At 41.7% G+C, this 20,112-nt stretch overlaps 1 protein-coding gene and 1 long non-coding RNA gene across 2 annotated transcripts in view; one reads left to right on the top strand and one right to left on the bottom strand.

The window, feature by feature from the left end:
• Window positions 1-445: 445 nt before the first annotated feature.
• On the bottom strand, window positions 446-14,182 carry LOC149464920 (gap junction beta-5 protein-like). The gene is made up of 2 exons (XM_089673882.1): window positions 13,402-14,182; window positions 446-5,270 (listed from the first exon to the last, which is right to left on the bottom strand). The coding sequence occupies exon 2, from the start codon at window positions 5,261-5,263 to the stop codon at window positions 4,463-4,465; it is 801 nt and encodes a 266-aa protein (XP_089530008.1). The 5' UTR covers window positions 5,264-5,270; window positions 13,402-14,182; the 3' UTR covers window positions 446-4,462.
• Window positions 9,509-20,112, top strand: part of LOC149464919 (uncharacterized) — a 41,504-nt gene continuing 30,900 nt past the window's right edge. The window contains exon 1 of the long non-coding RNA XR_016312267.1: window positions 9,509-9,628. This is a non-coding gene — a long non-coding RNA (uncharacterized LOC149464919). The remainder of the gene's footprint in view (window positions 9,629-20,112) is intronic.

Below are 20,112 nucleotides of genomic sequence, written 5' to 3'. Positions count from 1 at the left end.
CTGATTTACCTGGCTGACCCTGCATGTGACCTGACTACTCCTTGCCCGCTGATTTGGTACCCCGCTTACCCCCCACGGAACCACTATCCGTGCCACCCTGCTGGGGCCGTCATCCGCCTCATATCTGGCTCTCCCGGTACCTACACGCATCCCCGGAGGCCTTCCCAGCCGCTGGTGGGCCCGCCCAGAGGTCGTGACCTGGCCCGGGACTGTTTCAAGTCCATCCCCACCATCAGGGGCCCTGGTGAAGGCACAGCCCGGGCTTAGACCCCACGCTCTGGGTTGGTCTATCAGTTGGCAGCCGGAAGGCTCCGCCTGGCGGATCATAACAATATCTGTATAACACGGTCACCGCAGGCCGGTTATACAGAGGGTTAAACAAAAACAGTAGCGTTCTTTTTAGAGGCAGGAATTCGTAAATTGCAATTAAGAGCTATAGAAACAGTTCAACACTTTCAGAAGGAAAGATTTATTACTGAAAAGTCAAGAAGGGGTGCAATAAAAATATTTACAGAGCAAAGATGTAACCAATATATATATAAATATACAGAGAACAACAGCATAGCAAAGAGATAATAGAAAGGAGGTTAAGGGGTTAAAGTACTTGCCAAAGTCCTAGGTTAGCAGATCAAGTTTCAGAGCAGAAGGGTGCTTTGATCTCCCCCTGTTCTGATGGTCATTGGGAGAATTCTTCAACATTACCTTCTTAGGCCTGACAACCCAATTTGTAGTTCCCTAGCAGGAGGTGTCTCTGAAGTCAAGGACCAATGCCCTGTTTAGGGAGGAATCGCCGGGGCGGATACCTAAACTAGAGCCAAAATCTCTTCTAGTTCATACTTTGGCTCATAACTTTCCATCTGCATAAGTGACACTCCACCCGCTGGTAGATTATTATGCAGACACGTCTGAGGATTGATTAGATATTAAATATGAAATTCTACACTGAATGGTTCAAGAGATCTACTTTTCTGCTTTCCTATGTATTCCAACCACGGAGAGTGACCTATCAAAAATGTTCGTCTCCTCTTGGCCAATCTGACGATATGCCTGTTTTTTTATGTAAGTCTCTCTTATTTCAAGATATGAGACATAGGGGAAAAATGGATTTTTAAAAAGGTTATCTGGTTCAATGTCTTTTGAACTCCTGGGAAGGCTGAGTTATCTTTTTACGAGGTGTTAAATTGCACAGATTCCTTGGACAGTGATGCACTTCCTGGCTCCCTGCTGGGCTCTGGCCTGTGACACTTTTAACACACACACACACTGGCCAAATGTCCCTGTGACTCTCAGAGAGGGAGGGGGAGAATGAGGGGGAAATATGTTTGGCAGGATACTTAACCCCTTTGGTTTGAAGCCAAAAGGGTTGAACCGCATCCATCTCTGGGTGTACGCCTGCCACACCATAGCTTAGAAATCATGTGCTTGCACTGATGGACATAAAAAAAAGATATTTGTACAAAACTATTTTAATAATTGTAGGCAGCATGGGTATGAGGAGGGGGGGGAGGGAGCAGCATTTAAACCTCAAGTATTAGCCTTCCACTTTAATCTAGTAAATTGGAGTGTGGCCCCAAAGAACTGTGTGTATGACCACTGCACCAACCAGTGAATATTATTTCAAGAAATATATCTTAGAAATGTTATTGTTATAAGTTAAGACTGTTTTAAAATGAAACACTTTAAAATTGTTTTTATTACAGAACCTTTTTGCCCAGTAGTATGAATGCTGTTCTTTTAGAATATATTGGACTGCAGTCATAGTTAAATGAAATTGTATTCATAACATAAACTGGAACTGTAATTAGAGATTCAGAAAAAAATCCAATTTATTGTATTTGCTATAAAAATTGAAATAAAATAGAATTAGCGACCAGCAAAACATAAGTTTAAAAATAAATAATGGCATAGTAAATTAGTCATTTGCAAAATATTACATATTTCTTGTATACACATATTCACAAAACAAGCTGATAAACCGGATACAACTAATTTTCCATTGCAATTGTGTAAAAGCGATTTTTTTACTACTATATGCAGCTTTTAATGTATCCCACTTGTACAGATGTGATTACTGGCTCATCAACCTCTACTTAAAAATTTTACTTCCTGCCTGCACTTTACTTAGCATCTGTTCCTTTCTGAAAATCCTCCTGAAACTTTCATATACTTATTCATAAATGTTTTTAAAACCTGTTTTTTTTAAATGACCCACTTTATGTAAATTACTGAATGTACAGTATTTATGCTGGCCCTTTATGTGTTTTTCCCATTTAGTAAAATCAACAGGTTCAGTTTATTGTCCCCTAGCATATACTTACATTTTCCTTTGCTGCTCTATCACTTGCTTCACTGGGAGCCAAAGGAAATACTTCTAGGTATGGAGAAGCCTGTGCCTCATTCTTTATAACAGTGATTGAGCAAACAGTGCTGTCACACAGAAAGTTATTAGCTTTTTTTCTAACTAACCCAGGGTTGAGAAAAGGTATATGCTTATGGTGACTCCTAAAATAAAGTAAATCTGTTGGTTTGCCCTGTGTGGGCAAAGCATTTGTTTACTTTAAGCCTTCAGCCTTTTTTATTCTGCATTCAAGTTTTGCCACCTAAAGGTCCTTACACATGGCCACCAACATAAAAAAAACAAGGGAAGAAAAAAGCAGCATGCCAAAAAAGTATACCAAAATAATGCCTTTTTTCTCACATATTTATTGTTTTTGTTTAAGTAAGAAGTCATAAGGAATTTGTTTTACAAGTCTAAAGGTGACTAATTCCCTTACTTTGATTGTCTATAGTTACCTGAGGAGTTATTTTCGAACTGCTCTGTAGATAATCAGGTATGTTAGTCACTATCCAACACCAAAGGGAATCCTTCAACAACCAGTTATAAGTCATTTTGAACTAGTCTATATACTGTATATTTAAAGGCCAGACTTTGTTCATGTTTGATAGAGTACGGAATGGTAATATCTCTATCAGGTTTTTTGTTACCCTAGGTGTCCATTAGTGAGAGTTCCCCATGCCTTCCTGACTGGTACACTCTAGGAAGTTAGAGGAAATATCCCCATAGTGATGGAAATCCCCTCTTTGACTGGAACAGGTTTCCCCATTAGAAGATTTGACAACTCATAATGTTGGATATTTCTTTACTTTTTTGTTTTAGTGATCCTGGTCTCCAGGACAAATAGAAAAGTGTATCTCCCTATCAGGGTAAGAAAGACGTTCCTTAAGGAAATATGTGGTCTATAAAAGATGGCCTTTGGAAAATTCTACTCATCAGACCCAGAGAAAGCATGCAGCAAATGTTAGAAAAATGTCTATACTCTACACTTGCTACAGGTCAATGATGCATCAGCAGGGCAGCCAGAGAAATAGCATTTTTAGATAGGTAAGTCAAGGCAGCCCTCATATTTCTCTCATGATGTGTGTACTTTAAGACCACTTGTGTGACTTGTCATGTGACTGGACATCAGAGTTGCATGACAAGTCTTACCCATGTTTTCCAATGATAGCCACTCATATATGTGCGACCTAAAGTTGCAACGACTTCAAAGTAGTTCATGCACTACTTTGGTCCGACTTTTATGCTACTTGAGGTTCATGGACTTCAATATTAACCCACAAAAGTTACATGAAAGTTGTACCTGAAAGTTTTACATGCAACGGTGGTGCAACAGTGAGTAGATTTTGCACAATGACAAATCATATCCAAGTCGCACCCATCGAAAGTTGTATCAAAGTTACATCAAAGTTTCAGTCCAAAGTCTAGCAACTTTGGACTCATACAAGTGTGAATGGAGACTAACTCTATATTTGTATCCTTTATCCACTATATCTTTTGTAAGCTCAGAAGTTAATAGCACCTATTTAGATGAGCAGTATATGAAGTAAACATGTAATCTGCAAAGTGATATGTAAATTGATATGTGCCTAATTGTTGGTGGCAAAATGAATTTTAAATGTGAAAAAAATCTGCAAAATAAAATTCTGTATTTTTAATGAAATAGTAACACAAAACATTTTTCTCAGTCGTGTTTCAACATGCAATTTGAAAGTTCAGGGACCTTTGTTCAGTACAGTGCTTTATCAAATATGAGTGTAAGCAGCTGTAAAAACAGCCTTAACAAGTCCCAGGAGAACTATAAAATGTCAGAGTCTGATAATGTGAACAGCTATGCCCATGACTTTTCCTGGGGGCACTCTTTGTGCTCACCTTGCTTAACACAATAAAACAGGTTAGAACAGGAGAAGGAAGTTTGCAAAAGCAATGTGGCAATGATAAGCATTATTTGTTCATCGATCTGTCCTTGAAAAGTTACTTATCCATTACTGTCTTTGCTTGTCTTTCTCACATATAAATTTTTCAAGGAATGAAAAAAGTTGTAATTTAAGTGGTGCCATAACAGTTCATTGTACAGCTTTGTTCAAGTTTTTGGAGGGGTTCTGTTCCTGCGGTCTGATTCTGTGGTTATTTCAATTTAGTTTCTGGTGGCATCACATGATCACAGGGATTCAGCTGGTCAAGTTCCTCATTGAGTTTGTTGTTAGCATGAAACATCTCTTGCTTCTGAAGATATGCAATGACGTTAGTAGACTGACTCTTAAGATGTTTTTGAATCACACATTCACGACACCTCTTAATCACTAGGTATCCTATCTCACACAGATTAAGCACAATACAGAGTGCTGTTGTGGCCACCATAAATAATGTGAAAATATTTTTTTCAGTAGGTCTTGATATAAAGCAGTCAACAATGTTAGGACATGGATTCAACGTACACTTGACAAGTCTTGGCAATGAATAGTTCTGATAAATACGATGGAAGATGTAGAGAAACACTACATCCACCAATGCTTTGGCTATAAGACTGATAAGATAGGTCCACCATAAACCTCCTCGCTTCTTTCCAGTGTCTACATACAGCCGTCCACAGTTCTCACCTTGCTTTTCCCTGTGTTTTCTTTCACGATCTTCTCGGTAGGCCACATGCATAATAACAAGAAGAGATGGACAAGTGACCAGTATAAGCTGAAGAGCCCAGAGTCTGATGTGTGATACTGGAAAGTAATAATCATAGCAGACATTGGTGCATCCGGGCTGTTTTGTGTTACAGTCAAATTCGCCTTGTTCATCACCCCAAACCCTTTCAGCTGCTACCACATAAACCAACAAGCGGAAGACAAAGACTACAGATAGCCAAATGCGTCCAAAGCCTGTTGAGAAATGGCTTGCTCCACTCAGGAGGCCTTGAAAGACAGCCCAATTCATGGTTTACCTTTAAAAACAGGAAACAAAGGTTATTAAGAAAAAGTATTTCCAAATTGTAGGCGAGGTTACATGCATTGAAATGTAGAAATTTTATCTTATGGTATGCGGAAATGTTTGTGTGCCAATATGTGTTTAAGCTGAAGATTATGTCCAAATCTTGGAAAATGGCATGGGTTAAAGTGCAACTGTAATGAGAGAATTACATAGGATGCCATTGCTGAAATATAATAGCAAAAAGTTCAGTGAGCGCTAACCAAAGCAGCAGATACACTAAAAGAGAAACCATACAACCTTAAAAATGACATAAACATAAATAGTGCAGCCCTAGAAATGATGTATATAAGTGCACCAATAAAAATATATATAACAAATGGTGCAGAGTTACTTAAATGATATCAAATGGTGTAGACCACATGATGTGTGTATATAGTTTTCAACAAAAATACAGTGATACTGTTTATATTGCACACCTTCACTTCACTATATAAATGCACAATATAAATGATAGTCCAATAAATATCTAGTGGTGAAAAAGCCACGGATGAACTGAGAAGAAAGTGACTTGATTAGATCCCAGTGACAAATTATAGTCCAACGTCGTGCAGGAAAAATGAGTAAATTGCACACTCACCAGAGGCGCAATTTAAATGCGCATTTGTGTCATATACACCAGAGATCCCTCCAGCTGTGGGTGGAATGAAGCCTGGAATGGATGACTCCACAATGGGAGGTACTGCATCTGGGGGTCCCCTTAATGGACCTGGTTCTAAGTGCTCGATATGGAGCAGAAAGGAGTACCCATAGTGTAGTATTTAGGTCAAATTTTTAAAGCAAATCGTCATGGCTCTTATCCCTTCTGATGAAGTACGTGTGATACGAAATGCGCGTCAAGGAGGAGCCCCTGCTAGCCGTGACGTCAAGCCGCCGGATCAAGGAGGTCCAGCGGCCACCCATTTATACCAGCTGGTCAGTGTGTATTTTAATACATCCTTTGTGCACAAGGATTGGTTTTACTACAATACTTAAGAAAAGTGTGTTTTTTGTTCTAATCTTCAATAAATTAATTCAAAATTTGACCTAAATACTACACTATGGGTACTCCTTTCTGCTCCATATCGAGCACTTAACTATGGAAAAAGTATTAAGGTTTAGATCCTGACATTAGTTTACAGCTAACTTGTTCTAGTTTTCAATAGAAGGCAAACTAAGCACAGCTAAGCAAATAGCATTTTCACTAGGAGGACAGCATTGACAGCTGCCGAACTGAGAAAGGAAGAGGGAGTACTACAGTCAGATAAATTAGCAGCTAACAGATTTGCCTAACCTGGCTTTTGTAACACTGTGATGATGTTGAGGCCTGGGCTGAGCGTGGGTGCCTGGATATTTCACAAGCTGACACTCCAGAAAGTATTACATTTCTTGCTGAATTACAGGATTTGTAATTTTTATATGTTCCTCAATAACTGTAACATGCAATACTTCTGTAAGTACACCTAATACAGATTGCCTGCCTGTATTTATTAGTGAAGCTAGAAGAGCCAACAGGGTCTCTTTAGGCCCCTTTCATATAGGACGATTTGCGTTCCAATCAGCAGTGAATCCGCTCACAGATCCCCTACTGATTGGAGCAGAGCTGGTGGATGACACATCCATGTCTGCTCAGTTTCTGCAGAGCGAACAAACAGTCTGTTCTATGGCTGATTCCTGCTCTCTCATTGTTGCTTCCCTGAACTGCCAGTCTTTAAAGGAAAAACAGACTCTGCTGTACATTTACACCTGACTACCCTCCTATCTGATCCACCTAAACAGAAAAGGATAAATAACCTTCCTTTTTTTTTTAGCGGACCGGATTGGACACAAGTTCATTTACACCTGCCTGTTTTTGTGAATGCATATACCTTCCAATCAGGTCAGCCTGAAAAACTGACAGTCAGATTTGATTGGATCACCTGTGTGAAAGGGGCCTTAAAGTGATATTAAATCCTCAGTTTTTAAATCACTTAAATCACTTACTGAGTATGCAGTCTTCTCATCTTTTAACCCATGTCTATGTATCAGGTTTCCTGCTTCAGGGTGACTCCTTTCTCTTGTAGCATCCTATGGAGCCACCCTTGCATGCAGGGACTAGAGTTGTAAACAACTAGGACCAAAGAAATCCCAATAGGAGGTTACAAGGCGTGCCAGGTGGCTTATTAAGAAAAACAGGCTTTATTTCAATCCAAAAGATACAAAAAACATAAAAGAGCAATAGATTACCTTCACTGTATAAAAAATTAAAAAAGACAACGTTGTCTGGTCAAAATGTAGGGTTGTACAGCCAGCACACTACAGAATCATCATACTCATCCACACATTACGGGTTAACCTAGCGGTAATCAGGGGGGCTAAAGTCCATGAAGAGTGAATAGGTACCAGTATGGGGCAATAGATCTGGGTCGTGAATGCAACCTCAGCTATCCAAAGGTATGAGTGCTGTGTCAATAGTCCTAGATCCAGATGTGAATACTGTATGTACATAAGTAAAATAAAGGACCACAGACTAAGTGTGTGTGAAAGTTATTTTGCAGTCCAGTCTAGTGGATATCAAAATAGCAGTAGAGCTATCAGTAAAGTACAGCTGCTCTTCCCTGTGATGGTGAGCTCACTGTGGGAAAAGTTCAGGTGACCAATAGATATGGTAATAAGCATATACGTGACATACATCTAGGCTCACCCATCCCACTTCGGAGCATCCATAGTGGCTGTCAATCCATCCAGGACATAACATCTCTTCTCTCCACGTGATGGCAGTTGCTAGAGCCTCTTGCTCTTAGAAGGGTCACAGGGAAGCATGTTGGTGTACAGCCCTCGGTGGCTGTAAATAATGGAGGCTACTCAGACCGCCATCTTCATGATGACATCAGCTACGTCAGTGACATAGTTACATACACTCCTACAAGTTTCACCCAATAATCTTGGGCTTCTTCAGGGACACTTCTTTAACACACACTTCTGTGGTCCTTTATTTAACTTATGTACATGGTCACATCTGGATCTAGGACTATTGACACAGCACTTATACCTTTGGATAGCTGAGGTTGCATTCACGACACGGATCTATTGTCCTATAGTGGTACCTATCCACTCTTCATGGACTTTATTCCCCCTGGTTAATTACCACTAGAATAATCCGTAATGTATGGATGAGTATGATGAGTCTGTGGTGTGCTGACTGTACAGCCCTCCGTTTTGACTAGACAACGCTATCTTTTTCAACTTTTTATATGATGTGAAGGTAATCTATTGCTCTTTTATATTTTTTGAATCTTTTGGATTGAAATAAAGCCTGTTTTTCTTAATAAGCCACCTGATCCGCCTTGTAACCTCCTATCAGGCTCTCTTTGGCCCTAGTTGTTTGTAGGTTAGTTGTGAATTAAGCAAATCGCACCATTTTACTTGATGTATTATTTTTTTAGGTGAGTCGGCTTCATCACACGTGGATTATAAGAATTTTTACCACGTCATAGGGCAGCTGACCTATGTGTTGGTCCATGGTGCCATTTTTAATTTTTGATTAAGGAACTAGAATTGTGTCTCCCTACACTGTCTGCATCAATAGAAACACACAGCCCCATAGCCTAGAATGGCAAGGCACTCCCCTGCAACTCTCCTAGTCTTCTTTCTGCAAGCTAACAGATTGACTAGACACTACACTATCCACTGTTAACTTTTTCCTTTAAAGACTGGCAGTTCAGGGAAGCAACAATGAGAGAGCAGGAATCAGCAGAATTAAAAGTTTTATCCTGCAAGTGCTGGTATAACAATATTAACAGTTTTTTTTACTAGGGAATTTTTATTTTATTGTGTTGAATGTAATAAACCAAAAAAAAAAAGTTATGTGTTTAATATTACTTTAAAGTGTTTGTAACCCTAAAAATAAAATGTAATAAACATGTCTCTTTAAAGTGGCTCTAAAGGTAGAAGGTTTTTTTACCTTAATGCATTCTATGCATTGAGGCTTTTTACCTTCTGGGAGCAGCTTCCCCCCCGACCCACCTTATACTTACCTGAGCCCCATCTCGATCCAGCAATATGTATGAGAGCAACAGCTCTCCCGGGTCACTGCCTCGTCATTGGCTCACACAGCAGAGAGAGCCATTGGCTTTTTCTGCTGTCAATCACAGCCAGTGAGCCAATGAGGATAGAGCGGGGGCAGGGCTGAGCCACACTCTGAGCATGGCTCAGAAGCAAGCCTACTCCAGTGCCCCCATAGCAAGAGGCTTGCTATTGGGGGCACTTGGCAGAGAGAGGAGCAAGGACCACCGGTGTGGGACCCAAAAAGAAGAGGATTGGGGCTGCTCTGTACAAAACCATTTTACAGAGCAGGTAAGTATAACTTTTTTTTTTTATTATTTCAACCTTTACAATTACTTTAAGACTTTTAACTGTGTTTTTTATTGTACTCCTTATGTAGTAGCTGGTTGATTCTGTCATTGTCCACTTCATGGCTGTAAACTGGCCATGCTAAGCACAGAAGTCAATCCGTGCTAGAGTGATCAGTTTGCGTTTTTTATCATCCCATTCAGAGTTACAGGCACGCTGTGCAAGTACACAGCCATCGGATCCCCATGTTTTAAAAGGGTATCTAAACGCTGTTTTTTAAAGAACTGAGAACTGTGGATTGTTTTTAGAGATAACTGCGGTATGTTTTTATAGTTAAACATATATATTTGTTTCTAATACTTGCAACTACGGCATGCTGTGGCAGCTCAGTGTTTTCCCCTCTGATTTTTTTCTCTCTCCCATTCCTGTGTTTTCAAGTCGCTTCCAGTAAGGGTTTTATTTCTAATTGCTACTCACAGCCAGGGGCGGACTGACAAATCATGGGGCCCCCGGGCTATAGGGGATCATGGGGCCCCTGTGTCCTTGCCCAAACTCAAAAAAGCCTATGAAAAAGATACCAGGGGCATCTCAAGGGGCCCTCTACTGACCCCGGGCCCTCGGGTAGTGCCCGAGTTTCCAAATAGTCAGTCCGCCCCTGCTCACAGCTGCTTGGGCCATACTTGGACAAGTTGCCCTGTAAGGCTAGAATACAATGGGAACCGGATGTGGGGGAAGATATGGAGGAAGTGTGTTTTTCCTTGAATGTGTCACAATGCTTATTCCAGTTGCATATATTACTTAGGGTCCATTATACTCCTCTCAAACTTTATAAAATAGACTTATTGGTGGACCTTCTTTGTCCTAGGTGCTGAAGGAAACACTGGGACCTAATTCATATGCTATAGTGTTGTCCCAAGCAACATAGATACTGGGAGTCCATCCTTCATACAATCAGTCATGCTTATCAATTAAATATATCTTTAGACCCTTTGTCTTGTATGCTTAGTATCTTGGATCCTGTGGTTCTGAAACGCCCTTGTCAGGGAGGCTGTCTCCAGAACTCTCTTTCAGGCCCATAAGGTGCTTTTTATGTATTGGAATTTTTTTGTCTACCCGTGTCCCCGCAGAACTGACGCACTAATATGAACACCACCCTTCGCTATGAAAAAAAATAATTTACCAACATAGAGGTTGTCCTACCAAATTTGATCAAATATGGGATGGATGGCTGTCTGTATCTGGTTTAGCCCCTGTGGAGCTGGTTTTACACCGGATGATAGGATGAAGCTCAGTTCTTCAGGCCTATCCCCTGGCCTTTATGATATCCCTAGTATGCATTTACCTCTAGGTTCTTTGCTTTATCATATAGCCATTATTAATACTTGATTCCCACATTGATTTATGATAAGTGAGCCGAGGTTGTACATATACTATGCTCAGTAACAATGTTGTCTCCTTTGTACGCTTGTAAATTCAAGTGACACATAATCGGATGTAGATTGTCTCTTTTTCATGATATGAGTACTCTAGAAATTGTTTTTGTGCTCTGCTCAATAAATTGTAATGCTGATTTTAAAAAATAATTGTATGTGTGTGTGTGTGTGTGTGTGTGTGTGTATGTGTATGTGTGTTAAAATGACTTCACATCTACTTTAAGGCTTTTCCTATGTCTATTAATTCATATGCAAATCATATGTAATATGAACTAATATAATAATCTAATACTGAAATATTTAAAGCGGTATTAAACCCAAAAGCAAACATTTAACAAATTGCAGCTTACCATTTCATAGATGTGATGGCTATATTAGTTTTCTTTTTTTAGCCTTTCTTTCCTTTATTTTCTTCTGATGATCTGGCCAGTAGATTTGTTGTTTTTCAATGGAACAAGCTGTTCTTCATATGTAACAGGTAGAGTGTTGAGACAAACCATTTACCACTAACAGGGGTGTTTACGATGATCAGCTTTAGTTTATTTATGTAAATTGTTCATCCCAAAAGGAAAAATAGCTGTTTGCTGTAACTGTTTAAGCTCCATGCACACTAGTGGTTTTCTAAGCTCCTAGAAGCTAAATAATGTTATCCTATATGTCCATGCACACTACTTAAGGCTATTAGTATTTTTTGAGCTTCAGCATCTAGGAGCAAAAAAATAGTTTTTTGCAGCGTTTTTTCCAGCAGAAAAAAAAAAAAGCTAAACGCTACTAAAACACTCCTAATAGCTTTTTATTAACTTTTTTTTCCTCTAAAACTGTAAAAATGCTAATGCTCCTAAACTCTTTTGAATGCTACTAAAACGCTAATAAAAAAATGCTATTATCAGTGTTTTTTTTATCTTGCATCTTTCCAAGCATTTTTTGAGCTTAAGAAAAAAAACGCTAGTGTGCATGGAGCCTTATACAATGTGAGCTTGAGTTCAGCTTCATTGTGTTATTGTATTTAAATCTGCTCAACCATCTAACACTCCCCTCCACCCAGATTAGCAATGCTGCTGTCCAAAAGATCCCCCTATGCTCCTTCATCCAGAGTTGTGGCATTCTAATACAGGAGGTGTGTTACTGGCCAGATCACCCTGTGAAAACAGAGGGTAAAAAGCCTAAAAGAAGAAAACTAATACAGCCACCTCATCTAATGACTGGCAAGCTGTGATATATTACACTTTTGGTTTTGGGTTTAATACTGTTTTAATCACACATAAAATGTTCTTACAGTTATTACTGTCTGTTTCATTGTTATTTTGGTTGAGAGTGACGGTACCTTCAGTTAAGCAATATCTTTGAAGATATTTTAGGCATATAGTCATAGCTTAAAAAACCTACAAAGCTCCAAATAAAATAGTGTTTAAAAAAAAATCATCAGTAAATACTACAACCATTATAGGCAATTGAATAGTATTTTCCTGTATTTTAAATACTGTTATTATTAAGTAAATATGACTGATATATGCAATATGCTTGGGAAAATTCACACAATAAAAAAGTACTTGATGAATACGTTGGAAAGCAACGTACTCGCTGCTCGGTGTCCTCAGCTTGTAAATGTCCTAAAAAGCCTCATCACTTTTATGATGATTTTATGATCTGTACTTCTTTATGCCTTCGGTAAAGGCAGACTGCTTTTAAAAAACACTAGATGCAGCCATAAATTGGTCAACTTTTCTAGTTACATGAATATATAAAGCAATTAAGAAATGTACTGCGGTCATCTTGAAGAACACACGCCACTCTGTACAATGCAGTATTGCCTGCTGGTACTTTTTCACTTTTGTTTATTACCCTTGGCTATTGTGACTACATATCATGCCAGCTCCTGTTTTATAAAAACTGTACAAAAACAACTTATTTTGTGTGCAGTTTAGTTTGGGAGCATTATTTTGTAAAACACGTCTTTTAATATGCGTTCAATTAATATAATGAATGTATCCGTGGCTTGATCTGGATTAAAAGAACACAATATTGGTGCTTGGAATATGTCACATTCCAGCTTGCCAAGGTCAGTCCATTTCAGTTCAGCAGGCAGATAGTGATTAATCAACAGCCAGTAGATTGTTAATTATACGTAATCGTCCATAACTATAAGAATTTATGCTTTGTTACTGTGATTCCATATCCGTTCCATATCTGTCACATACACGTCCCTCTAATATCTACAATATGTCCTTCACTTTGTTGATAGGAGATTCTACATGTTGAATTCTACATTTCATATCTCTGAATACTCTAGTCTCTAGAGCCCTCCGCTCTGTCTTGTAAAGTCTTAGTGAATTTGACACTTACCTTTTTCTAAGATGTCCTTTGTGGGAATTACTTATGAACACGCCATTGCCATTTCGTATTTCGGTACAAAAGGGGAGTTATTTTGTCTTTTGTTGTTCTGAAACAAACAGAAAAAAAAAGAATCCAGTTCCCAGGGAGTGTCTTCAGTTACTTGATTAAAAGTTTTTCTCCGAACATGCTAAAAGGAAACCGGATCTGTCTGTATTGCGGCCAATCTGTGAAAAGTGGGCAGGTAAAGGTGTGTGCTGGAATTGCACTTGATTGTTAACCCTTTGAAGAGCAACTCACGGTACCAAGTAAATTCACATGTTAACTGCTAACTGGAAAACTTCCCCACCAAATGCTTCTGTAGGTTTTCTTCTTGTTTATTCCAGAGAAAGAACAAAATGCTGCTTTGCACTATACCTGTCAGGACTAAAATATGTAAACTGTCACTGCTGACTCTCCTTCTGAAAAGACTTGTTTCCTGCCTGTCGTGCACATGCTTTGGCTTTAAGTGATAATAAATAACATAATTTGTCTCCAAAAAGATTCCATACACATCCAATACATAAAGGCCCTGTAATCTTTTTTCATAAAATTATTTCTTAGTATGCTTTTCTGCCTTCTTGTAACATCCTATGTGAGCTTCCAAACCTCTCCTTTCCCCTTCACTTTTGTTTGTTTGGCAAGAGTAGTACACATTAGTTGTGGTCATGTGAACTGCTCTAGACACACTACAAATACCATAGTCCCTAGTCCATCTCAGGAATGAGCAAGAGAGGATGGCTATGTTATTACATTCAGTGGGACCAGGGCCGGTGCTACGACTAGGAGAAATAGACAGCTGTCTAGGACATAATAGAGTGCAGCCATGGCCGCTGGTTTCCCTACTCTCCATCAGGGCCTAATCTAAGGGACTGCTGGGGTGGGCTACGCCCCCCAGATTTCAATTGTTCCCCCCAAGCCAGCCTTTCCATGGATGCTGTGCCTGGCTGCTGAGTGCCTTCCCTCATCCCCTCATTCGTGGCTGGGAAAAGAAGAGAGCAGCCTGGAGCAGTAAAGCCTGAAAAGGAGAAATGACAGGACAGAGATAAGAGGGAGCTGGGAGGTGTGGGCTGTGCTCTCCTCTCCTCAGTGGAGCACTCCTCCATAAGGCCGACAACACAAGATCGGTTTTATATTGGCATGTTCAGTGTTTGATTAATTCCCTGGCTCCCTGCTGCTGAGAAATGAGCAGTCGTTGGAGGAGATAGGGAGTGGGGGATTGTAGAGGGTTGTGCTAGGAGAGGGGGATTGGGGGGGATTTGTGCTAGGAGGGGGGATGTGCTGGGTGGGGAATTGGTGCTGGGAGAGGGGATCGGGGGGAATTTGTGTTAGGAGAGGGGATTGTGGGGGAGGGTATTTGTGCTAGGGGAGGGGGATTGGGAGGGGATTCATGCTAGGAGGGGGGATTTGGGTGAAAATTGTGCTAGGAGGGAGGATTGGGCTGGGCTGTGCTGGGGGATTTGTGCCAGGAGATGGAATTTGGGTGGGGAGGAGGGATTTGTGCTGGGATGGGTAATTTGGAGGGGGTTGTGCTAGGAGGAGGGATTTAGGGGGATTTGTACTAGGAGGTGGAATTTGGGGGACTCATGCTACGAGAGGAGATTTTGGGAAAGGGATTTTTGCTAGGGTGGAAAATTTGAGGGGAAAGAGGATGTGTGCTAGGAGGGCTGAAGTAGAATTACAGGTGACATTTTTTTTTTTTTTTTTGGCGGGGGGTGCAAGTAGCTAGTCTTGCCTAGGTTGCAAAATAGTCTAACACCGGCCCTGAGTGGGATCATGAAGAATGAACATAGCCACCCTTCTACAGGAAGTCATTTTTCACAGCAGCAAAAACAAAGGAATTCAGAGAGGTTGGAGGAGGTTAAGAGCAATAGAAGGTATCAAATTTAGAGAATTTTGATATTTGCTTATTAATTGACAGATACACCCAGGCATCTATCTTTCACATAAAGGCCAACAATGACAACTCTCATATTACCCTCATGTTAGCAATACTTTAATTTCTCACACAAACCATTGTTTCCTTTAGGTCAATACACATATGGAAAGGTTTTTAAGATAAAAAAAGGTGAGGTCATTTATATATTTTGTTCGGCAGCATTATTTAACCAAATCACCAGCAGCAGCAGCACATGATAATAACTCTGCCTGACACAAATGGAAAAAAAACACATATAGAAAGAATTAGACATATAGGAGTTGATTTACTAAGATTAGAGCACTGAGAATCTGGAGTAGCTGTGCATGGTAGCCAATCAGCTTCTAACTTCAGCTTGTTCAATTAAGCCTTGGCAAAACAACCTGGAATCTGATTGGTTCCTGTACAGAGTTGCACCAGATTTTGTATGCTCCAATATTAGTAACCCACCCCCATGACGTGGAGGAAGTGCAATGCTAGCAGTCTCTGGCAAAAGAAAATCTATGTACTAGTATGGAAACATATGGGATTTTTTAAAATGTTTACTTACCTAAGTGGATGCAGCATCAATCTGATGCTGCATCTGTCCCCCTCTGGCTCTAAGGATGAGAACATTAGACACCTCTGTTTGCTCAGTTCTCCCTGCCACTCTGAGCAGAGAACAGTGACTGTAAGTCAATGCTGTCTGCACTGCCCCCCCAGCGCTCACTGGAGTGGTGGGCTGTGGAGGGGGGCGGAAGTGGCTGGCTAAGTTTCTCAGCAGATTGCAGAGAGGCTGAGCCAGCTGCTGGTCAAGGGATCTGGGTGGATTCTGAATTTAAAGTCAGGATCTTGGGGGCGCATGTGCGGCAACCCAAGATGGCGGATGTGTAACGGGTGAGCTCCGCCGATCCTCAGCCTGCAAAAGCCTCCTGATCTTCTTCTGAAGCTGCCACAGATTCAGGAGAGCTCTCTTTTGACTCGGGATGACTGCGAGCTCACATATGAGAAAAATTGGGTAGTGGAAACCACCCATGCCACCTCCTCCGGACTCAAAGCCTTCCATGCTTGATCGCTTCTTTACCAGGCCTGTATCCCCGGCCTTGAGTAGTTGTGGAGGCCTGAGAGAGTGCTCCGAAGCGCTTACTGAAATGGTGGGGACGGACACAGACACTCCAGCCACCCAGCCTCCTACACCTTCACCCCCCTACCTGATGGTGGACATACTGGAGGGCAAACTACAGGTATCGTATTTTTTGCTCCATAAGACGCACCTGAGCATAAGACGCATCTAGGTTTTAGAGGAAAACAAGAAAAAAAATATTCTGAACCAATGGACTGCGGGCATAGTACAGGATATGACCAGAGACTGCGGACATAGTACAGGATATGACCAGAGACTGCAGAAATAGTACAGGAGAAGACCAGATACTGCGGACATACTACAGGAGATGACCAGATACTGCGGACATACTACAGGAGATGACCAGAGACTGAGGACATACTACATGAGATGACTAGAGACTGTGGACATACTACAGGAGATGACCAGAGACTGCAGACATACTATAGGAGATGAGCAGAGATTGCGAATATACTACAGGAGCTGACCAGAGACTGCAAACCTTTGGGGAGCGGAGGGGGGAGCGTGTACCCGACTTTGACAGGTACCTGCTCCCACTTCCACGGAGTTGTCCTTCCCCCTCCCTGCCCATAGTCTTCTGGGACACGTGACAGGTTACAGAAGACTACAGGGCCATTCACAAAGTGCAGCGCTTCTTGCGCATGCGCAGTGGGCACCCGTCTGTGCAGCCACAAGCTGTCACAGCCGTGTGCCCACACTAAAGATGCTGATGCCAGGGAGAAAAGACGGTGAGGACACTGCTGGACCAAGGAACAGGTATGACCACTTAAGGTCTAACACGGTGGTGGTGGCAACGGGGGGGAATACCGGGCTGGCCGCTCCATATTCACTCCGTAAGACGCACAGACATTTTCCCCCATTTTTTTGAGGAAAAAAATTGCATCTTTTGGAGAGAAAAATATGGTATTTCTACACAATATTACCCACACTATCTCCGTCGAAATTGGGAAATTGGCTCAGGAGCTCAGAGGGGAGATAACTCAACTGGAGGACCGCACTGACCATCTTGTAACAAAATTTGATGAATTGGTACAATACATACATGTCCTGGAAGAAGTTAATGCCAATTTGAAACATTCCGTTACTCAATTACAGCTCCAACAGGAGGGTCTGGAAAAGAGGTAATGCTGCCAGAATATTCATGTTCGTGGCATCCCTGAATCGGTCCCTGACCCTCATTTAAACATTATTTGCTGTCTCTGTTTACTACTCTGGCCCCTAAGGTTCCAGATATTGATTGGCGTATGGACCGGGCCCACAGATCTTTAGGCCCGAAGCCTCTAGAGGGTACTAGGCCTAGAGACGTTATCATTTTTTTCCATTACTTTGACAGCAAAGAAGCCTTGCTCAATTCTACTCACAAAAAAAGCCTCCCTGGAATTCAAAAGGGACAAACTCCAGATTTTCAGCAACCTATCCCTCATCCCTTTGACCAAGAGGCACATCTTGCAGCCAATCACCACTCATCAAGGCTTACATGAAGCAGACACCTTCTTCAAACAACTGGATCTTCTCCCCCTGCCAGAAGAGGCCTTATTGCAACCATCTGCATCGTCCAGGCCTTTAACCACTCCACACAAGATCTGGACACCAGCTAAGTCTGGGAGGAAGAGGTTCCCCCAAACCCCCCAATGGCCTAGATTACCTGGCTCATCAGGATTCCCTACCTGAGCCTCTTCTTTTTTCCTGGTAACAGGTTCCTTGTCTCGATGTATCCCTGTTGATGCTCCTGCATTCTCTTGTGTACAATAGGAACTTTCTATTAACCTTTGTATTCATTCATATGTATGTCTTGAACATATGTCTTTACAAGGTTAACTGAAGTAGGCACCTGTCATTTGGGGACAGTTGACGTGTTACACCTCTGTACATCAATCTCCTAGTCCTGACAACTCGAGTCATCCTCAATGCCTCAGGTTTTTATCATTGATAATATCTTTAGCATTTTTTGCTCTTCTGGTTGTATCCCACATGGCCCCTGTTTTTTATGACACATTTGTTATTGTTAGGCCGCCTGTTGCCATAATTTAATTCTGGTTCTCTGCCTATGTTAACCTTCTTGTTTGATCGATGATATCTACCTTGTATACTCAGGTTGCACAGCTACCATATCCATTATTGCCTCATGATGGCTCTAAGGCTGTTATCATATAGAGTAATGTCAAAGGGCTCAATTCAATCCAAAAATGGTGGATCGCTCTGAAGGAGTTCAAATCCTCGGGAGCAGATATTACATTCATCCAAGAAACTCATTTTAAGCAGGATGGCTCTTTTCATTTTGCCTCCAAGAGTTTCTCTCAATCCTACTCAGCTTTTGATCTCTCCAGGAAAGTTGGAGTAGCTATCTTGATCAGGAAAAACTGCTCCTTTAGGGTCTCCTCCTCTCGAGTCGACCCACATGGTTGTTATGTTCTATTGGAATGTATGTATTCTGATACTCCATTAGTACTTTTGAATTTGTAAGCGCCCTACTTTGGTCAGCTGTTATTTTTTTCTCAGACTTTAGACAAGTTATGCTCGATATCAATTCCTTGTATGATAGTTGGAGGAGATTTTAACCTGGTCATGTCACCTAATAAAGACAGAAGAGTGCTCTCCACCCCCACTCCGTCGAAGAGACTATGCTCCACATCCACAGCTTTCCACAAATTGATTAGGGAGCATCGCCTCTTTGATGCTTGGAGGATTAAACACCCCCTCCACAGGCAATTTACGTTCTACTCTAATCCACACCACATGTACTCTAGGTTGGATCACTTCTTTATCACTGCCCCCATGATCCCTTCTCTAGTCTCTTTGGAGATCAACCCGATAACATGGTCAGATCATGCCTCATTATCACTGGATCTCATCCTCTCTAAATTAACTCCTAAAGTTTGCCACTGGCGCTTTAATGAAAGTTTCTGCACACAGAGTAGATTCGAGAGGAGCTGTCCCAGGGTTTGGACACTTGTTTTATTTTAAATGTTGGCACAGTAGCCTCACCCTCTACCCTTTGGGAAGCCCATAAGGCTGTCATCAAAGGCCTCTGTATCTCTATTGGTGCTCCTTTGAATATAAACTCTGTCCACGCCAGACAATCCTTATTATGCCACGACCTCTTTGTTTCCCGCTCCCTCAACCTCCTAGCGATCACGGAAACCTGGATCCAGCCCACTGACTCTACCTCCCCTGCTGCACTCTCCTACGGAGGTCTCACCTGTACCCACTCACCCAGGCCTAACTGTCGTAAAGGTGGTGGGGTTGGTCTGCTCCTGTCACCGCAGAGCACCTTCCGAGTCCTCCCAAACCCCCCCTCCCTATCCTTCTCCTCCTTCGAGGCCCACTGCGTCCGACTATTCTCCCCAACCCCCCTGAAGATTGCTGTGATATACCGGCCTCCTGGATCCATACCCCGCTTCCTGGATGACTTCTCCTCCTGGCTACCCTTCTTCCTCTCCTCTGAGCTACCCACCATCATCCTTGGGGATTTCAACATCCCTGTCAACCTCGACAACCCGGACACAGCCCGTCTCCTCCACCTAACCTCCTCCTTTGCACTTGCACAGTGCATACAATCCACCACCCACTCCGACGGAAATATCCTGGACCTTGTCTTCTCCAACCGCTGCGCTCCCCACAACCTCACTAACACCTCCTTCCC

The sequence above is a fragment of the Staurois parvus genome, unplaced genomic scaffold, assembly GCF_062004578.1.
Source record: "Staurois parvus isolate SC_StPar_1 unplaced genomic scaffold, SC_StPar_1.0 ptg000145l, whole genome shotgun sequence".
Taxonomy (NCBI): Eukaryota; Metazoa; Chordata; class Amphibia; order Anura; family Ranidae; genus Staurois; species Staurois parvus.
Note: the sequence above shows the minus strand (reverse complement) of the source record. Positions and strands in the feature narration are given on the sequence as shown.